Source organism: Tachypleus tridentatus, chromosome 10, assembly GCF_004210375.1.
Source record: "Tachypleus tridentatus isolate NWPU-2018 chromosome 10, ASM421037v1, whole genome shotgun sequence".
In the NCBI taxonomy this organism is placed as follows: domain Eukaryota; kingdom Metazoa; phylum Arthropoda; class Merostomata; order Xiphosura; family Limulidae; genus Tachypleus; species Tachypleus tridentatus.
Window position 1 is genome coordinate 179771907 of NC_134834.1, and position 18701 is coordinate 179790607.

General features: G+C 30.9%; 1 protein-coding gene across 4 annotated transcripts in view; it reads left to right on the plus strand.

Annotated features, from left to right (window-relative positions):
• The first annotated feature begins 1643 nt into the window (after window positions 1-1643).
• The window catches only part of LOC143231045 (protein zer-1 homolog), a 43963-nt gene continuing 26905 nt past the window's right edge, over window positions 1644-18701 (plus strand). Inside the window, exons 1-4 of one of the 4 annotated variants that reach the window (XM_076465547.1) lie at window positions 1654-1750; window positions 2735-2785; window positions 13134-14059; window positions 17360-17527. In XM_076465547.1, coding sequence (XP_076321662.1) covers window positions 13293-14059; window positions 17360-17527 — 935 coding nt within the window. In that variant the 5' untranslated portion in view covers window positions 1654-1750; window positions 2735-2785; window positions 13134-13292. Of the gene's footprint in view, window positions 1774-2734; window positions 2786-13133; window positions 14060-17359; window positions 17528-18701 lie in introns of all 4 variants that reach the window. The other 3 variants (XM_076465546.1, XM_076465545.1, XM_076465548.1) reach the window with 3 other exon arrangements.

Below are 18701 nucleotides of genomic sequence, written 5' to 3' on the forward strand. Positions count from 1 at the left end.
ACATAAACTGTAGATTTTTCACATTTCTCTTTGTTTGTTTATAAAATGCAAATTATTTTTATAATTTGTTTGGTATAGTTTGTTTTGAATTTTGCGCAAAGCTACAGGAGGGTTATCTGCGCTAGCCTTCCCTAATTTAGCAGTGTAAGACTAGAGAGAAAGCAGCTAGTCATCACTACCCACCGCCAACTCTTGTGCAACTCTTTTACCAACGAATAGGAGGATTGACCATTACAATATAACGCCCCCACGGCTGAAAGGGCAAGTGTGGTCAGGTGGGTTAAGGCATTCAACTCGCCATCTGACGGTCGCGGGTTCGAATCCCAGTCGCACCAAACATGTGTTATATTGTGAAATATTAACATTGAAAATAAATAACAGTTAAAATAAGACCATAAACCACATCTTGTATTTACACGTTACAAAACATGGAATAATTTATTGCTTTTATTATAAACAAAGCAAATACTTAGAAAATTAAATAAATAAATCAATGGAAATAAGGATCTAATTAATAACTCTTATAATTAGATCAACACATTAAATGGAAAGCTAGCAATACCAAGTTGTGATATAGGAATGTATTATATAGTTAATATTTATTACTATTTCGAATATTATCTTTATCTTTCATGCTTGCATGAAATTTGGTCGAGAAACTGTCAAGATGGTGCTATTTTTGTCAGTCTCACTGTGGTAATACCTATTCTGGCCATGAGAAATTTTATTATATAACTGCACTTCGTACAAAGACATGAACAACGGTGTACTTCAGTGGTGGTTCATGTGATGTCTCAAAGTTGAGACCCCACTTGTGTTCTATCGATTGTATAAAACTGGAACCATTTTCTCAGACTGATCATGCCGAATCTTTTATCTTCCAGAATGTTTAAATCTAATGCCCCTTACTTAACAGGTAACATATATTGGATTTATTCAGAGTGAGTAGTCACACGCGTGACTGCTTATTCTCATTCAACAAAGTGGACGCCGTAATCTCGAGATACAATCTGACCATCACTGAAAGACGCTGTTGCCCACATTATTAATTAATGTTTAAAATTACATCTAATTTTTCCATGGGTAGAGCAAATAAATCTTAATATAATGATTAAGAAACATAAGTAGCTAGAAAAAATTAAAACTTGACTTTCTTGACGAGATGTTATGTGAAAAGTTAGCTTTCTCAGAACACTTGATAAACTTAGATTAACAATACAATATAAGGAAGTAGAAGACTTAAGCATATTTATATATCACAAGGTTAATGAGGATTGGTAGTTTCGTTCTTGATAACATCACTTTTGTGATGTGTTGAGTGGTGTTCTTTTACCTTTTCTACATGGTTTTTCTCAAATATGAATTAAAAATATTGTTTTTAATCTGTTCTGGAAATGACTGTTTATATATTCGCCTTTCTTATATAATTTTAGTACATAAATTCTATCACCTAGTTTTGTTCTTATTGTAGTGAACCTTTAAGACGAAAATATTATTTGTTCTATGCTTCCAAATTTTATATTTCCGCTTTGTTTGAATAAAATATATTTTTGCTGAAATTGTCTTATTGCATTTTTAGTTATTAATTATTATTATTGAATTCCTTATTAACTTACACACTTCACAAAAGAAGAATAAAGCAATTTTTCCCCTAGCGAATAAAACCACTAGTAAAAAGAAACGTACAAGTGAGAAAATTAAATTGTTAATTTAGTTGTGAAAAGCAGGCTTGAATAAAAGAAGAAAATAGGCAGGTTTTAAACATAAATTTGGGTAACTATAAATAGTGGTGGTTTACAGTTGATTAGTTGTGGTATTGATAAAAAGAATTTTTCAAAGTTTATGTCGAAATTGTGGAAAATTTGTGTTCATTTTATAGAATATGAAATACATAGTAAATAGTGATATAAATTACAACATAAAATGTATGTCTTCGTAAAAGTGCCGTGTGCCTACGAGTTTACATATTTTAGAAATACAGTAAAATTTAGACTGTTAAGATTAATGTAAAATAATTTCAGACATAATATGGTTGGAGATGGTTCAGAGATAAGAGGAAACGTACAGAATATAATAGGGGCCAGGGTTTAGTTAAATTATATTTACTTGAGAATTGTGGTTTGATTGAGTGTTTACGAAGCTCGGAAATACACGTATATTAATAATGCAGTAATTTAAGTAGAATGGCATACATTATACAAACAAAACGGACCAATGATCATTTCATACTTACTCTTGGGTGAAGTAAAACTTTAAACCATCTTTTATTCGAAAATCATTGATTCCCATTTAAATATCTTTAAAATACTTCTGCTCTTGCATATCTCGTTTACTTGACACGTTAAAGAGACAACGAGGGGAAAAATAGCAGGCTAAGAGCAGAAGTCAAGTGAGACAAAAAGTGATTTGTTTTGGGAGAGAGGAGTAGGAGGTGATAGATTTACAAGTATACGTAGTATTAGTAGTGCAAATGAAAGATTTCTAAGAGATAGAAGATTCAATTAGTGTTAAAATAACAGTTAATATATTTGAACTTGGTTGTTTGCAATAACAAAGGAAGTGAAAAAGAATTGTAGATATTGTGAAGCCTCTTTTTTAGTATTTTGATAAAGTTGTTTGTAGTAGGGAGCATAGAAAACTATGATTAGAATTAGCTTACCATATGCTAAAGTAGAGCACATTGTGTGTTGACAGTTCAGTTGTAGAATACTAAGGGACATTTCTTTTTTTGTAGTGCTGCTAGGCATGAATGATGGTAGAAGATATTCATCAGAAGACTCAAAGTGTATGAATAATTCCTTTACAGTTGGTTTTTACTTTAAAAATGATTATAAGTTATCAAATCTCAATTCTTTAATACCTAAGTGATGTAATAGAAAGGAAGGGAAGACTTCAAGACTGGTTAAGTGTTTCCATTTTATTTCTGCTTTTAATATGTGTGGTTTGCTGAAGAGTGATGGAATTGGTCTGGGGAGGTTTCCTTGTGTAGAAGTACCTACTTATGGAAGATTTTCCAGACCAATGCTATAACCTTTCAGCATACAATACATATTAGGTGCAGAGATAAAATAGCACTACTTAGTTATTAGTCTTTGAATTGCTGTCATTTTAATATGAACAATCTACTGGTTGCTGACTAGAACTTCTAGAAAATGGTCAGCAAATTAGTAGATTTTGCTGATGATATTAAATTTGGTATATTTGACTATTAGAAAAGTGTTGTCAGTTTATAAAGGGTACGTAAATGACAGGTGGAATTTTTCAATTTGCAAAATTAATAATTGAGTTGTTGGAAGGGATTTCAAAGGAGGGCTACTGTGATGACCCCTGAGATGGAGAGAATATCGTACGAGGACAGATTAAAAAGGTCCTTGAAACTGTTTTATCTTGAGAAAGGAAGGGTTAGATAGGGTTTGTTGGTGGACATTCAGACTTATATATGGAACTGACATGATTCACATGCTATCTTTCTTCTTGTGTTTAATAATAACAGTGATAAGATTAGGAGACATTTAAAATTTGATAGAGTAGAAGTCACTTTGAAATTAAGTAATTGAATTTTAAACAGGTTAGTCAACCCTTTGAATAGATTGCCTTCAGATATGATAAACATAACGGGAATGGGAGAGCTCAAGAGAGGGCTTAATGAGGATGTGGGAAATTAGATGAATATAGTCTGATGGGTATTTAATGAAATGACTGGGACAGCCATAATGGGCCAAAGTACACTGTATTGTCTCTCAAATGCTATATGAGTTTAACACTTTTGGTAGTTCTTTACACCCTTATGCTAGGTGTATGAATAACTTGCATAGCAGGATCCAAGGCCAAGTGTTTAACCCTTAAACAGCAGGAATGTTGTTGGTAGCAGCATCAGTTTATGATGGCTGGTGTTTAAGGGTTAAGTAAAATACGTTTTCAGAGTACAAGGGTGAATTATATGCTAGAACAGGAGTCCACTTCAGAATGCTAAGTAATAAAATATTGAGTGAAACCTTAAAGAAATTTATTTATGACAGATTAAAGTTGCATTGTGATGAAAGAGTTTCTGAAATTGGAAGGATCTAATTGAATTAGTTAGATTGTTAAAGAAACAAGAAAATTGTGAGTTTAAAAATAGTTGTGAAAATCCCTCAGACAAATTTATAAGCTTTATTGCTCTTATTCTGATGTAAGGAGCATTTGGAACAAGAGGACTTCAAGTTAATGATACATATTTTTAAAAGAGAGGGTAAAATGAACATTCTGTTAGGGGAAAAAAGTGATAATCACAATAATGTGTAATAGGGTAAAAGATCCTCAGTTGGCAATCGCTGGTGGCTACCTGATCAAACAAATAATGTCAGTGAGAAATTGTATAGTGATGTCATGGTTATTACTAAAAGAAATACTGATGAAATGATCATGGGAAACTGTAATTTTAGATGTATTGAATGGGATTATATGATATAAAGTAGTTTGTGTCGAAGGTTTCTCAAAGGTATTCAGGTTGGTTTTCTAAACTGAATGGTCGGAGACCCTAGAACTAGAAGAGGAAATACCATTTATAGATTTATTGTTATCCACTAATAAGGATGTGATTGTATGAGTTGATGTGGAGAAATATTTAGAGAAGTATGACAGTTGCATAATTAGTTTTGATCTTTTGATGCATGCTGGGATAAAACAAAATAAAATATTAGTTCCATATTTTCAGAAAGACAATTTTGAGGCCATTAGACAAGATTATTTTCAGTGAATTAGGATAATGAGATAAAAGGGAAGTATGGGATGCATTTGTGAAATATACTTTTAATTTGAGATATGTTCATTCCTAAAATCAACTTGGATGCTCTCATAAAAAAGAAAAAATTGAATAGCACAGTTAGAAACTATAAAACTGGTTAGGCAAGAAAATCTTTTCTAAAGCTAAGTTGAGTTTCATAAATTAAATGACAACTATAGAACTGCTTTTGTAAAGAATTTTTAACAATATATTTCAATGCCTTAATAACAAGAGGTCAAAATAATATGTAAAAAAAGGCTTCCTTCAAGGTTTTTATACAAGTTTTGTTAGAGTCAGTGACTTTATCTTTTGAAAGTCCTCTGGCTTTTCTGAAATATATTCTTTTTTATTGTAAGTCCTCGACTAGTGGGCAGGTGCCCAGAGGATTAAAAGTTGGCTAATGTTACTCCTCTTTAAAAGGGAGGTGATAAAAATTGTCCCAATAATTATAGGTCTGTTATTCTTACATCTTACATCAGTTTTGTGAAGTTTTAGAAAGTCTGATAATATATTTTGCAAAGTCATTTAACAAAGTTTAAAATTTTATTTGATAGTCAGCATGGATTCTTGACTTGCAAAGTTTGACATTCTTAGAAAAGGTCTTGCTGGCTCTGAGGAGTATGATGTGATGATGGTGTTTTATGAAAGGATTTAGATCATTTAGTAAGTTGGGCAAATAAATGGCAGATTGGTTATGATTACATTAAACGGATGTGGGATATCATAATTTGAATTATCAGTATAAATTGGATGCAAATAACCTCAATGTTGTTCTGAAAGAAAAGGATCTTGGTGTTGTAGTTGATCAGCCTTTTAAGCTTTATGCTCCTTATTTTAGGAAGGACATTGAATTGTTGGAAAGGGTTCAGAGGAGGGCTATTAGAATGATGCCTGGGATAGAGGAGTCATCATGTGAAGAGAGCTTAAATACCTTTGAAAATTTCTTTTGAAAAAAGAAGAGTCAGACAGAACCTAATTGATATATTCAAAATTGTTAAGGAAATTGATAGTGTTGGTGTGTCATCAATTTTCATATTTAATGATGAGAATGGTAGGGCTAGGGGGCATAAATATAGATTTTGGCAGAGTTAGTTATCTTCAGCTAAGACAATTTTATTTTTCTAAGCAAGTGGTTGGTGTTTGGAATGGGAATGGGTTGTCTTTGGATGTTGTGAAAGCAATAAATTTGAGTTTAAGAGAAAGCTTGATAATTATATGAATAATAAGGGCTGGTTTTGGGTGTTTTTGTATTCCTTTAAATAGTTATATAGGATGGGACAGCCAATAGGTCTCTTATCTCTAAACATTATGCTATTAGTAATTAATGCATGTTTAATTTAGATACAATTCTTTCTATTTAAAAAAAAAAAGATCTTCTTTGAAATCTTTTCTATCACACTTAAAAATTATGTAACCTTTCAGTCATATTTCTGTACCCTTTAATATTTTCGTTAAGAGTATTAGTATTTAACATTTACTGATAATGGAATTACATAAAAATAAAAATAATTGAAATCAGACTTGATATTTCTATCTTAACAAACTTTTTCATTTTAGTAAATTTTAATTTTACTGGGAAGTTTCATATATTTTTATTATCGTATCATTGATATTTTTAATATATTTTCACGCATTTATTCATCAATTGACATCATGAAAGTGATCATCTAATTGAAATTAGAGTTTCTTATCATTACGGTGTTCAGTTATTTCAACTATTCAAGTCTCATAGGAACATATTCAAGTGATAAATGAGTCTGAAAACTAATAGATTACCAGTATCTCTAAGCATATTATGTTTCATGTAAGTTATGAAACTAAAAACATTCAAGTCTTCAACAATATTTTTCCCATGAAAATTAGATACTCACTCACTATCTTTTAATTTTTTTAAAGTTTTTCTAAACTTGAGGAAAAGACTTATTAATAAATACTATAATTGGCTTTAATAACAAACTCTTTATGTAAGGCAGTAATGTTATGATTGCAAAGTCATCCATTGGTTTATCCACAATTGCATTTTTGACCACGTACTTTTTATCATAAGTAGGATATTTAATTTACTGAGCAGAAAAAAAATAACCCACCACAGCCTCTAGAAACTTTTAACTATTATTGCAAAGATTGAGAAACAGTTTTAAGTTTGTTCTCTGCTGGTACAGCAGTAAGTCCTCAGATTTACAATGCTGAAATTAGGGGTTCAATTCCCCTCAGTGGACTCAGCAGATAGCTCGATTTGGCTTTGCTATAAGGAAAACACAAATACTTTTAAGTTTACGTAAAATTAAAGATTCATATAATAATTAAATCTTTTTGTAAACCTTTAGAAAATCTTGGTGAACATATTTTTTACTTTTCTTTCAAGAATCTGAGCTTATTTGTGCTTCACATTTATTTCAGTCTTATCAATATCACTTATTAACTTTGGGTTACTCTTAAACTGGCCTGACATGGTCAGGTGGTTAAGGCACTTGACTCACAATCTGAAGGTCATGGATTTGAATCTCCATCACACCAAACATGCTTGCCCTTTCAGCCATGGGGAGCATTATAATGTAATGGTCAATCACACTATTTGTTGATAAAAGAGTAACCCAAGAATTGGTGGGGGTTAATGATGACTAGCTGTCTTCCCTCTAGTCCTACACTGCTAAATTAAGGATGGCTAGTGCAGATAGCCCTCATGTGGCTTTGTGCGAGATTCAAAACAAACAAAATTGTTACTCTTAAACCAAAATTTCTAATTTGAACAATCAGTTAGTTGCAAAGACTTCTTATATTAACATAAAAAAACCTAATATTTTTTATACTTTCCTTCCAGTATATAGTAACTTTATTTTGTCTCTTCTTAAAATAAATTATATGATTCTCTAATCTTTTATTAAACCTCTCTTAATAGAAACATTTGGAGTATTCCAAACATTATTTCTTATCCTTCTTAATTGGAGACTAGTGTCTCACTGTTATTCTCTGTAAACCTGTTTCACAGATATAATTAATCTGGTGATCAAGAAATTTCTCTGGTAGTCTCTCAGGTATTCTTTTTTTCTGTTTATAATTTTGTTTCTACATCTGTTATATATATAAATGGAAGAGCTACATATGTGTATGTATAATTTATTCTGCCCCTAAAATACATAACTTTTTATTCATTACTTGAAGAAATAATTTCCCTCAGTATGTAATTCCATTAATTGTAATTAGTATTTCTGAAATTAATTTCTTCTGTGTTTATTGCATCAATACAGCTGTTATTTCATTTAACAATCTCTCATTGAATTATTTTTATGATTGGGTATCATCTAGCATCTGGCAGTTATAATATTTCTACCTTTGCATCCTTTGATTGTAATTTTATGTAGATTAAACCTGTTGTCATTTCTCTTCAGCTCAACATGCTTCAATTTATCTATTATATGGATAACAACACCACTACCTCTTTTAATAGTATGTGTTAGATAAAACAACTTATAATTCGGACTTTAGATTAATCTTTGTAATATTTTACATTTTTTAAAATATTGGTTGCTCATGTAAACCCAAACTTATCAGTTGATAATTTCATTAACACCCCCACATTGACATTAATGGTGTGTGACTTTGCCATAAGAAAATGAACACACACTTTCATTAATGATACATTCACTCTAATGTTATCAACATCTTGTATTGATTCTTAGATTCTGCTCCTATTTTGCTAACTACTCCCTACCAACAGTGCAAACTTCCCCAGCTTATATTTATAATATTTGAAGTTTTCTGATAAAACCTTTTAGTGGTGTTTCTATATCCCAGGTCTGATTGATTACCTGGCATGTTATTGTAGAGTTGGAAGTGGAGTTTAGGGAAAGGACTTGTGCTAAAACATTTTAAAGTATGTGTAAACATTTATATTTGAAACTAACATTGTAGTTATCATACATGTACATATAATTCTGCTATATCATTCCTGTCTTTTTAAATACAATGAAGTGAAAACTGAAAACTTCTTGAAAATACTTACTTCAGGATACATGTGCAAGTTTTAACAATATACATTGTTATCTCAAATGAAAATAAATAATGAAATATGATTCTAGAGAAACTAGACAAAATTATTTTGCCAATTTGAATGCTTATTTTTGTGTATTGTTTCACTTGAGTTGAAAGCACATGGATGAGTGGAATTTGTTTTAGGAACTAAATATTTTTGTTGTGATATTTTATTTGGCAGTGTAATTCAAATCATACTGACTGTTGTAGCTCTAAAATATGAAGAGTCTTTTCTTGCTTAGTTGGTCTTGTGTGAACAGCTATGTGACTGAAGTCCTAAATGTCTTTTATACAATGCAGAGCATGTGTTAACTCTGTACTGTCCCACCTTCCATATGACTTATTGCTTATGTATCGAGGATGCATATAGTATCTGATTTTTTTCCATAATTTAGACTTTGTTGTTAACAGTGATTCTGTAGACTTTGCTCATTGTTTTTTGTTTTTTTTTTTTGGGGGGGTCTCACTCGTATAGTTTACTTCCAGGGTGTAAAGAGTTCCTATGGCTGTTACCATTGTTGATTATTGTATCCAAGCTTTTAAGGTAGTGCTGAACCTTGAAACTAGGCAACTTTACATGCTGAGTAAACACTTCTTATAACCTTCAAATTGAGCATAAAACAAACATATGGTGTCACAATCTCTGAAAGTACATTCATAATGTTAGAATAATGTGTAGGTTCAAGAAGTTCTGAAAATACACTTTCATTCATATACTTCATATTCATAATTAAGGTGGCAGGAATAAAGAAATGCATAACAAACTGTTTTAACACCATAACGTCAGAATGATAGAAATGTAAAAAGTAAAAACTGGAACACACACTCCTTTTAAACGTCATCATATCTTGATTTAAAGCTTTGAAAATTTTCTACAACATTGCTCATAGCTTGTAATTAATTTTAATTTATGCCTTCAGTAATGGTGATTAGACTTGGAACAAGAAAACTAGTAAATATTTTTGAATTTTAAAACAATTCATGCTATGGAAGAGATTAATATCAACAGGTGTGCTAAATTTCATGCTGATATTGGCTTTAATGGTGAAGTGGAAACAGAATGAATACAAACTAGAATGTTATTTTTAATCACTTCAGGTTAATTAGTGAAGATATTAAAACAAAAACAAGTTATTTATGTAGAACAGAGGTTAAGCTTTCAATTTAGACATAATTTGAAAAAAAAAATGTAATTTTTGAAATATTTGGAGTACTCTTTAAAGGTTGGTGCTATGCTAATTTAATGGTGGCTGCTGGTGTCCCTGACAGGCTTCACATTTGTGTGAATGTTCTGTTATGGAATATCTACCCTTTTCTCATGACAATGATAAAATAAAAATAAATTTTTCAAAGAATGATAGGACTACATACTTAGTCCTGATACTGAAGAAATTGCTTGCACTATAATTTTTTTTTGGGGGGGGGAATTTCATTGTATTTTAATTCTTGAGCTGATTTCCTTTGTACCTAAAGCTGCCAACACTATGTTGGACAGTTCAGAACTTAAATCTATTACATTTAGACCTAATTTTTATGTCATTGCTGATTCCTTTAGAAATTAGCTAAGTATTAATAGTAATTTGTGATGATGAGAAACCCACTTGAAGTAAAAATGTATTAAATCTTTTATTAAAATATAGTAGAGAATGTTTCGACCTTCTTAGTTCAGGTTAACCTGAAAATGACCTAAAAAAGTCAAAATGTTGTTCTATATTTTAATAAAAGTTGTAATACTCATACCAGCTGTCTTGATATACATCAGTATTAGTGGCCTTTTGTCTTGCCCTTCAAGCTATTGATGCTCCAATTTTTGTTTTTTTCTTCTGGGTGGGGGGGAAGGTATTCCATGTGGTCTTTCTTGTTCCATTGCCAGTTTTCTGTTGATCCTGTGATTTGCTTCATTTTGAGGATTTTTTTCCTTCAAGGTAATTATTAGTTAGTAGCTACTCTTTTTGTTTTTTTCATCAAAAACAAATTTTTATATCATAGTCTTTCATAGCTGCAACTCTTACAGATTTCTGTGACCATATGGTTCTTATGTTCATAGTTCAAAGCCAGGATGTTGAACACCATACTGTTTTATTTTATTTTTACCAGTTTAATGTTTTAACTACACTGTTTTAGAGTTGTAGAGCCTATCTTTGGGTCTTCTCAAATCTTTTCAATTCTTCCTATGTGTTCATTGACTGTGTAGGTTTTGGCTTGGTTGACCTTTTCCAATGTATATGTAGGTACCTTAGCCCCAGGAGCATGTCCACTTATTAACTAGTACTAGCCTACTTCTTGAAGAATTTTTCACCACAGGTACAGAATACTGTATTGCATTCTAATCCTGAATGCTGTTAAACCACCACTTGTGACAAAACCACAGAATGTGAAAGTTTCACAAGTATATACATGCCATTTAATCTCCTTTTATATGTTAACCCCTTAGCTGCATAATATTTTCCTTGAAAATGACAGTGCAGTGCAGAATGAACCAATCGTATCAGCAAAAATAAATTATGAACCAATCAAAATTTAGTAATCAATTGGGTGCATTCTGTAGCCTGTTGCTTGAAAGAAATTAAAGCTTACCATATGATGTGTTCTGCAATTGCTTGCTAGTTTACAGTTGCACTGTAAAGGGTGCCTGTGGTGATGAAGTACCTGACTGAGAAGAATCCTTTTTTTTCAGTGTCTCTGTTTGATTCAAGCTCTTAGAATCTGTTCTGTTCCACTTGTTTTTCCTATGAATCCTGTCTGTTGATATCCACTCTAGTTTTGAGTTTTATTAAAGCTCTGCATAGCACATCTTTTAGATGCCATTATTTAGGTTCTTACTTTCCTGCCTAAGAGCTTAGTTGTTTGGTAAACTAGTAGTTCTGTAACTCGGGTTACCTCCAACATATCATTGTGGGTATTTCATTTTTTTATTTCAAAGGTATGTCTTCATGTTTTGAAACTTTTAATTTTTGAGTAAAAATGAATTTCAAGCAGGTATATCTGAAATACCTTTCCACAACTGGGAGATAAATGGTTTTCCATCATAACTGCAACTTTGAAATCTGGCTTATGGTGAAAATGCAGAGTTTAGAAATGTGTAATGGAGGTGCAGTAGGTCACGAGAGAGTTGAGAACTACGAGTGAGTTGATGTTTGCTTTGCAATATGTCAAGGACATTTCAAAAATTGGTTGTTGACAGCATGAGATTAATGCAACAGAGAAAACTTTTCATATTATTTTAAAATACATGTTTTAAACTCATTTACGTTCTGAAAATGTAAAAGTTAACTTCTGAATAGCGCAAATTCTTTAAAATTGAGAAATGTCTCATTTAAATTGATGACAAGGATGTAATCAACTCATTGAGGTCCTCCATAAACATTTCAGATTTTAAAAAGTACACAACTTAACGTAGCTCTTAGTTTTGAAAAGTCATCTTATAAAGATTTTATAGAACCTAAATCCTACTTCATTGTTAATACATTTTACAAATCAACTATTCAAATGGTAATTTTGTTTGAGAACAAGCTTGCATCTGTGCAATGTAAGAAATAACTCTAGTATTTGTATTTAAGCCACTAGTGTTTTAGCAAACAACTGTTTGGCCTAAAGGCAATTTTTCCACTCTTCTTTCTTTGAACATCTACCTCATATTTGTACATTTTAAATTGGTGAAATTGAAATGGTTAAGATTAATGTACATAAAGCATTGTGGAGGATGTATATGTTTGATCAGGAATAGTAATAGCTTTCCTTTATACTAAGACTATGGCTAAATATGGAACTCTTAATATATATCTATCAAGTACTGTTTGGAGGAAATATAAATTTTTAACTAATAAATTGTGTCTCTTTATCAGTATAGCCATCCCTCTTCTTCCACAGCAAGATGAATATACATTTTTCCATTCCAAATTATTTTCTTCCAGCTGTTATGTATCTTCCAATCTCAATAATTACACTGTTTGTTTTTTAATCTGGTCATTATTCTTTAAATTTGTTCAGAAAGATATATTATTTCTTGGGAAAGCTTTTAAGTATTAAATTAAAACTGTTCTTGCAGATGGTATATATGTAATAAATATAATCCTACCCAAGCATATGATCTAGTAAAAGAAATTATACAAAACACCAACAAGAACTTCGTAACATGTAACAGTAGTTTAATGAAAGAGAGTACTTTCAAAGATTAAACTTCTCAGACCGACTTGTTTGTTTGTGAAACTGGGGAAAAGTTTTATCTTTGAGAGCATTAATCAGCAGTAAAATATTTTGTTTGGCATATGATGTGTGCATTACGTTTTGCATTTTAATGTATACAAGTGCTAATTTCCAATTGATTTGTTTTAAGGTTAAAGATGAAATACAGGTGAAACATTCAGTGAAGGCCTGTGAAGTTTGATTTGGAGAAAGTTCCTGAAAGTTGCACTTGATGATTCTGTTTTAGAAAAATGTTGTATCCATGTGAGTAGATATAGTACTCCCATTGATTGACGTACTTGCCAAGAAAATGACAGCTTTTCCAAGGCTAAGGTCTGTTTGGGAACCTTATAGTCCAAGTTCCTTGCTTGACATTTGTATAAAGTATTGTCTTGAAAATCAACACATTATATGCTCCATAGTTTCAGAAAATGAACCATATACTTGTAGTCTACGCCATGGTATTTCCCTTCAGCTTGGGATATGTGAAAGAATGTTGCATGTATTTCGAGAAGACATGCACCAAACAATTGATGATGCAATTTTACATCTTTTTAAAGATCCTATTAGAACAAGATTGAGAAAGGTAGATTTTCATGATTCGAAAATTACTGATGTAGGTTTAGAAATTGTCCTTCATCACAATGTAGTAGAACTAGGTATTTCAAACTGCAGTGGCTTGACAGAAAGGTCGTTAGAAATAATCAATAATGCTGGTTCAAGTATCTTGTCACTGTGCATTGGAACAAGTGTACAAATATTTCATTCAGTGCTCTCATTTCTTGATATGTCCTTGACTCACACCTCTGAAGAGACTAAAACACATACATATATACTGAAAACTCCTAACCTGAGAAAACTTATCCTTAGAGGTCTTGAAGTTCCAAATGAGTATAATTTTTTTTCAGCACTTTTGAAACCATTAAAAATGCTAACCCATTTGGATCTTTCATCTTGTGTTCCTGTCAAAGACTTGAGTTATCTTAAAAAACTTGAATACTTAACATCTCTAGTATTGTATAATGTACCCCAGCTGGAAGAATTTATCACAACATTATGTCAACTGAAGAAATTAAGGTAAGTGTATAATTAATTCAATAAAAGTAAAAATGTAATTTTTAAATAAGTTTTCACACCCATGTTTAGTTAGGTGCATGCATATTTGTGACCAAATTATTTTTTAAATGGCTGGTAATATCTCACTTTTAAAAGTAATTTGCAGACCGTATCTAGGACTATTTTATTGCTGTGACTTATTATCTAATGGTCATAAAACTAGATTTATTTGAGTGTGTAGAAAAAAACTAATTTTTATAATGGTGTTCATATTTGTTTAGACAGCATATGTTACACATTTAATGGCATGGGAAGGATATATTGAATTTGTCCTTAAAGATGTTATCTTTCAAACATGTTATTTATAGGTTTACAGTTCCTTGATTTATAATTCATCATGTTATTTCTTAATTCAGCTCTGATAAAAGAAGGTACATATTTTGAAAGCACAGATCATTAGTTTTTGTGAATCATAACTCACTCTGTGTTTTTGTATCCTGTGAAATAATGTTTAACTTCAATGAATTATACTTACAGCCATTAGTTATAACTTCTACCAAACACAGCACTGTTGTAATATAATTTGATGAAACATAAAATTATAATTAGGTGACTTTCTTGAGTAATGCCAATAGATAAAACTGCTTTTTCTGATGTTTTTTAATGTGCCCATTTTTAACATAATTCATGAGGTTGAACAATTGTAATAAATACTGTGTTTTTATGACATTTCATACCTATTTTTGAAGAGATTGTTTAACAACATCAGAATTGACCTGAATTTATTCGTAATGTTCTTTTGTATAGTTCTAATTATTACATGATTTTTCAAGAACATTTATACTGATGCTAGGGTTTTTAAGGGCATTAAGGTTTTTATTTCTATTAAATTTTTGTGTAATACCAGTGGACATTTATTACAGCTTGCTGTATTTTGTGCTGGTGCATTTAGGTTCTTTACCCAGTGAGAAGCTTTTCTGATTTGTAATTTGATGTATCTATATTTACTGATCTGATTTTAATGTAAATATATGTTTATTATTATTTTATTAAACATTTTAAATTAAGGTATGCTGCTTTACTGGTTTTATTTGAGAACAATAATAGGCCAAAGTAAATTTAAATTCAACCAATCCTGTTAAGAGTCGGATATTTGCCAGTACTTTCTCTGACACTTTTTCGTGTGTGCGTTCATGTAGATATACTTGGTGTGATTCATCTCTCTCTCTCTGTTTTTTAAAACATACCTCACTATTTTTAGTAAAGTTTTATTTGTTTCTCTGGCACCTTTGAAAGACTTTCAAATCAAACTTGACAGTTAGTGTGTTAAGAGATAACCTGAGTGTATAAAGCTAATTATACTTTTAACAGAAAGTACAAAGTAGTGTGAAATAACAGATGTATACCAGGAATGGAAATAATGAAGTAAAATTGCATTTGCTTGAGGAAAAGCAATCAAGATTACATTTCCATGTGTAAAGTTGCATTTCCTCATGAATTATTTTCTGTATCTAACCCATGCAATATGTTCACTTTTATTTGTCATAACAAAAGGAATATGGATGGACCATGTATTCTAGATTGGGAAAACCAATTAAAAAGATGAAATTTCTCAGGCAGAGTTAAAGTTCTTGGGAATGTGATGTTTCAATCCTTGTATGCATCATTAGAAAGCTGCTAGTGGCTTTGGGCTGTTAGTTTATAATGTAGATGAGTCACTAAGTTTATTCTTGTAGGAAAAAACATGTAACAGTAAGTTATTCAACTCATAAAGGTTATCCTGAATTTTAAATGTTCAAAAAAATTTATAGTAAGCCTGTTACATGTGAATTTATCTTTGACATCCATGTATGAATGTATATAAAGTTTTGCAGATTGTATTCTTATATGTGTCACTCCCACTATTATTTGGTAATAGAGTAGATCAAGAATTGGCAGTGGGTGGTGTTGATTAACTACTTTCTCTCTAATCTCTCATTGCTAAGTTATAGATTGCTAGTGTATATTAGCCCCTATGTAGCTTTTGGCAAAATTCCAAACCACTTAGACCGTATACCCGCTCTTTAAGTTTCAGGTAGATTTAGATTTTTTTCTTCAATTAAAATTCAAAATCAAACCAATTTTAAGGATGGGACAGGAATTGACTCTGAGTGATTGGAATATTGAATTAAGTAAAGATTCTTGTCATGTATGGGAGAGTTTGAAAACAAGTTGTTAAATATGGATAAAATTTCTAACACTGATTTATCCTTTTCTTGAGCTTATGACTCATTTGTACAGGGTGTTTGGAAAGTCACTGTGCACTTGTATATTTATTAACAGACATGTTTCAGTATAGAATACAGGAGGTAAATATACTGAATGATGTTGTAAACAAATATAAAATGACCCCGTTGGCATCAATACAGACTTGGAACCTTCTTATTTTGTTTCTAAACACTGCTATCAGTTGCTGGCTTGAAATAGACTGAATGAATGCTGATTACAAAACTGCACAGTGACTTTCTGAACATCCTTTAGTACAGCTTATAAAAATCATTAATTCTTTACCAGCACAAAGCTATCAAGATAAAGAAATGAATACATGAATCTGTTATGTACTAGTAATGATTTTGCTGATAGTTTACTTTGAACTTAATACTGTCATGTTTATCAGAGAGAAATTTTAAATTGGATGCAAACTTTTTTTATTATTGATACTCAAAAAAAGTATATCACTAACGTTCCTGGAATGTTATGTTGTAGTGGCTTCAAGGGGATTTTTTTAAATCATCGTCTGTTAAGAAAAACAGATAAATTGACAAGCTAATGAGTAAGGTGGTCATGATGATACAAAAGTATGTTATCAATCATATCATACAAGATTTTGGTAAAATGTATACGAGATTTCTTGGAGTCAAAATTCATTAGTTTTAAAAATATCTTTAAGAAATAATATATTTTCTTTTTCTCAAAATAAGTTCAGCTTTATGTATACAATTTTTAGAGAAAAAGGGAAAACAATGTTTGTTTGAGAGTAATGCCACATTGGGGTATTCACAGTGTCTACTACAGGAAATAAAATCCAATATTTTGGCACTGCAAAAAACAGTCAAGTGTACTGGGGTAAACCTTAGGTGAATGTGATTGAGTGAAAAAACAGCTGAACTGAACTTAGTGAGCATTGAACCTGCGACTAAGAATTGTAGTTTTTAGTCCTAAATATATTATGTTTGTGAGCACACATTCATTTGAGCTCTTGAGATTTCTTTATTACTTAAGTTTTGTAAGTATTTATACATGAAATTGAGTATTCCAATTATTTTTTTCATCTCTTTATAGACACTTAGATATTTCCCAGTCTGGAGAGCAACACAATTTGTATGATGACCCAAATCAAATTTTGAGAAAAATTGTAGACAGTCTGCCAGAGTTGACATCATTGGACATTTCGGGCACTAACCTAGCTGGGACAGGAGTTCAGGAAAGGCTGAGCCCTGATGAGTCAAGGTGTGTATTGTTCTCAATTAAATGACATAAAAATCCATGTTATTTAACTAAATTTTTAAGGAAATTATTACAAAGTTCAAAGAAGCTGTAGTTTTCAGAGTTGTGAATCACATATCTTTTATAGTTTTGCATATCAGTTTGTACTGTGGTATTATACTCACTGTAATACTAATTTTGAATAAACTGAAGAGTTAACTCTATAGACTTTATTACTAGTTTCAAAGTTATTTTAGGATTTTAGAAATCCTTGTACACGAGCTATGCATGCATCTCCAAATGTATAAAAATGCACTGCTTTATTTAACATTAGTCACTGAGTAAACGAGTCACGAAAAACATGTTTGGTTACTTTGTTTTCTTTAAGATATATATTTATATTCAACAATTTAAATTTTTGTATTATAAAAATGATTACAAAATATTTAATAATTTAAATATTACATTTATTAATTTTTATAATAAAAATTTGTTTTATTTTTGTAATATAAAATTTCTAGTTAACTTTTAAAAGTGAATATAAATCATACTGCTAATGTTATAGGCAACTTTCCCTGGCAAATTAGAATCCACTGTTCACTTGTCCACTTTTAGTGTGCATTTGTCCTACATACCCCTTAATGCTTTTGTAATGTCATAATAATTTTTACCCGGCTAGTACAGTAGTAAGTCTATAGATTTATTGTGCTAAAATCAGAGGTTCGATTCCTCTTGGCGGGCTCAGAAGATACCCTGATGTGGCTTTGCTATAAGGAAACACACACACATAATAATCTTAAAATATATCTAATGTTTTAAATACAAGACTTAAAAAGTGTTGACTCATGCAGGTAACAACTGACAGCAAATTGCTTATATTTAAAACTAACATTTCAATCATTAAACAAGTCATTTAGAAACAAGTATTTATTACAGTCAATGAACTACATGCCTACAAAAATGTCTATGAATTTCCTTGGTGGCATGTTAAACATGTTTTGACTATTTTGTTAAATACTTTTTTGAAAATATATGGCATTAGGGATATAAAAGTGATAGTAAAACTAAATTTAAATTAGGTGTATTTCCCCGTGTAATGCTAAAAGGATTTCTTAGTTAAGTTTGAATTAATGCTATAAACAGAATGCGAGTACCAATTTATGACTGACTTACTCATTGTTTAGTATGTATCACTTAC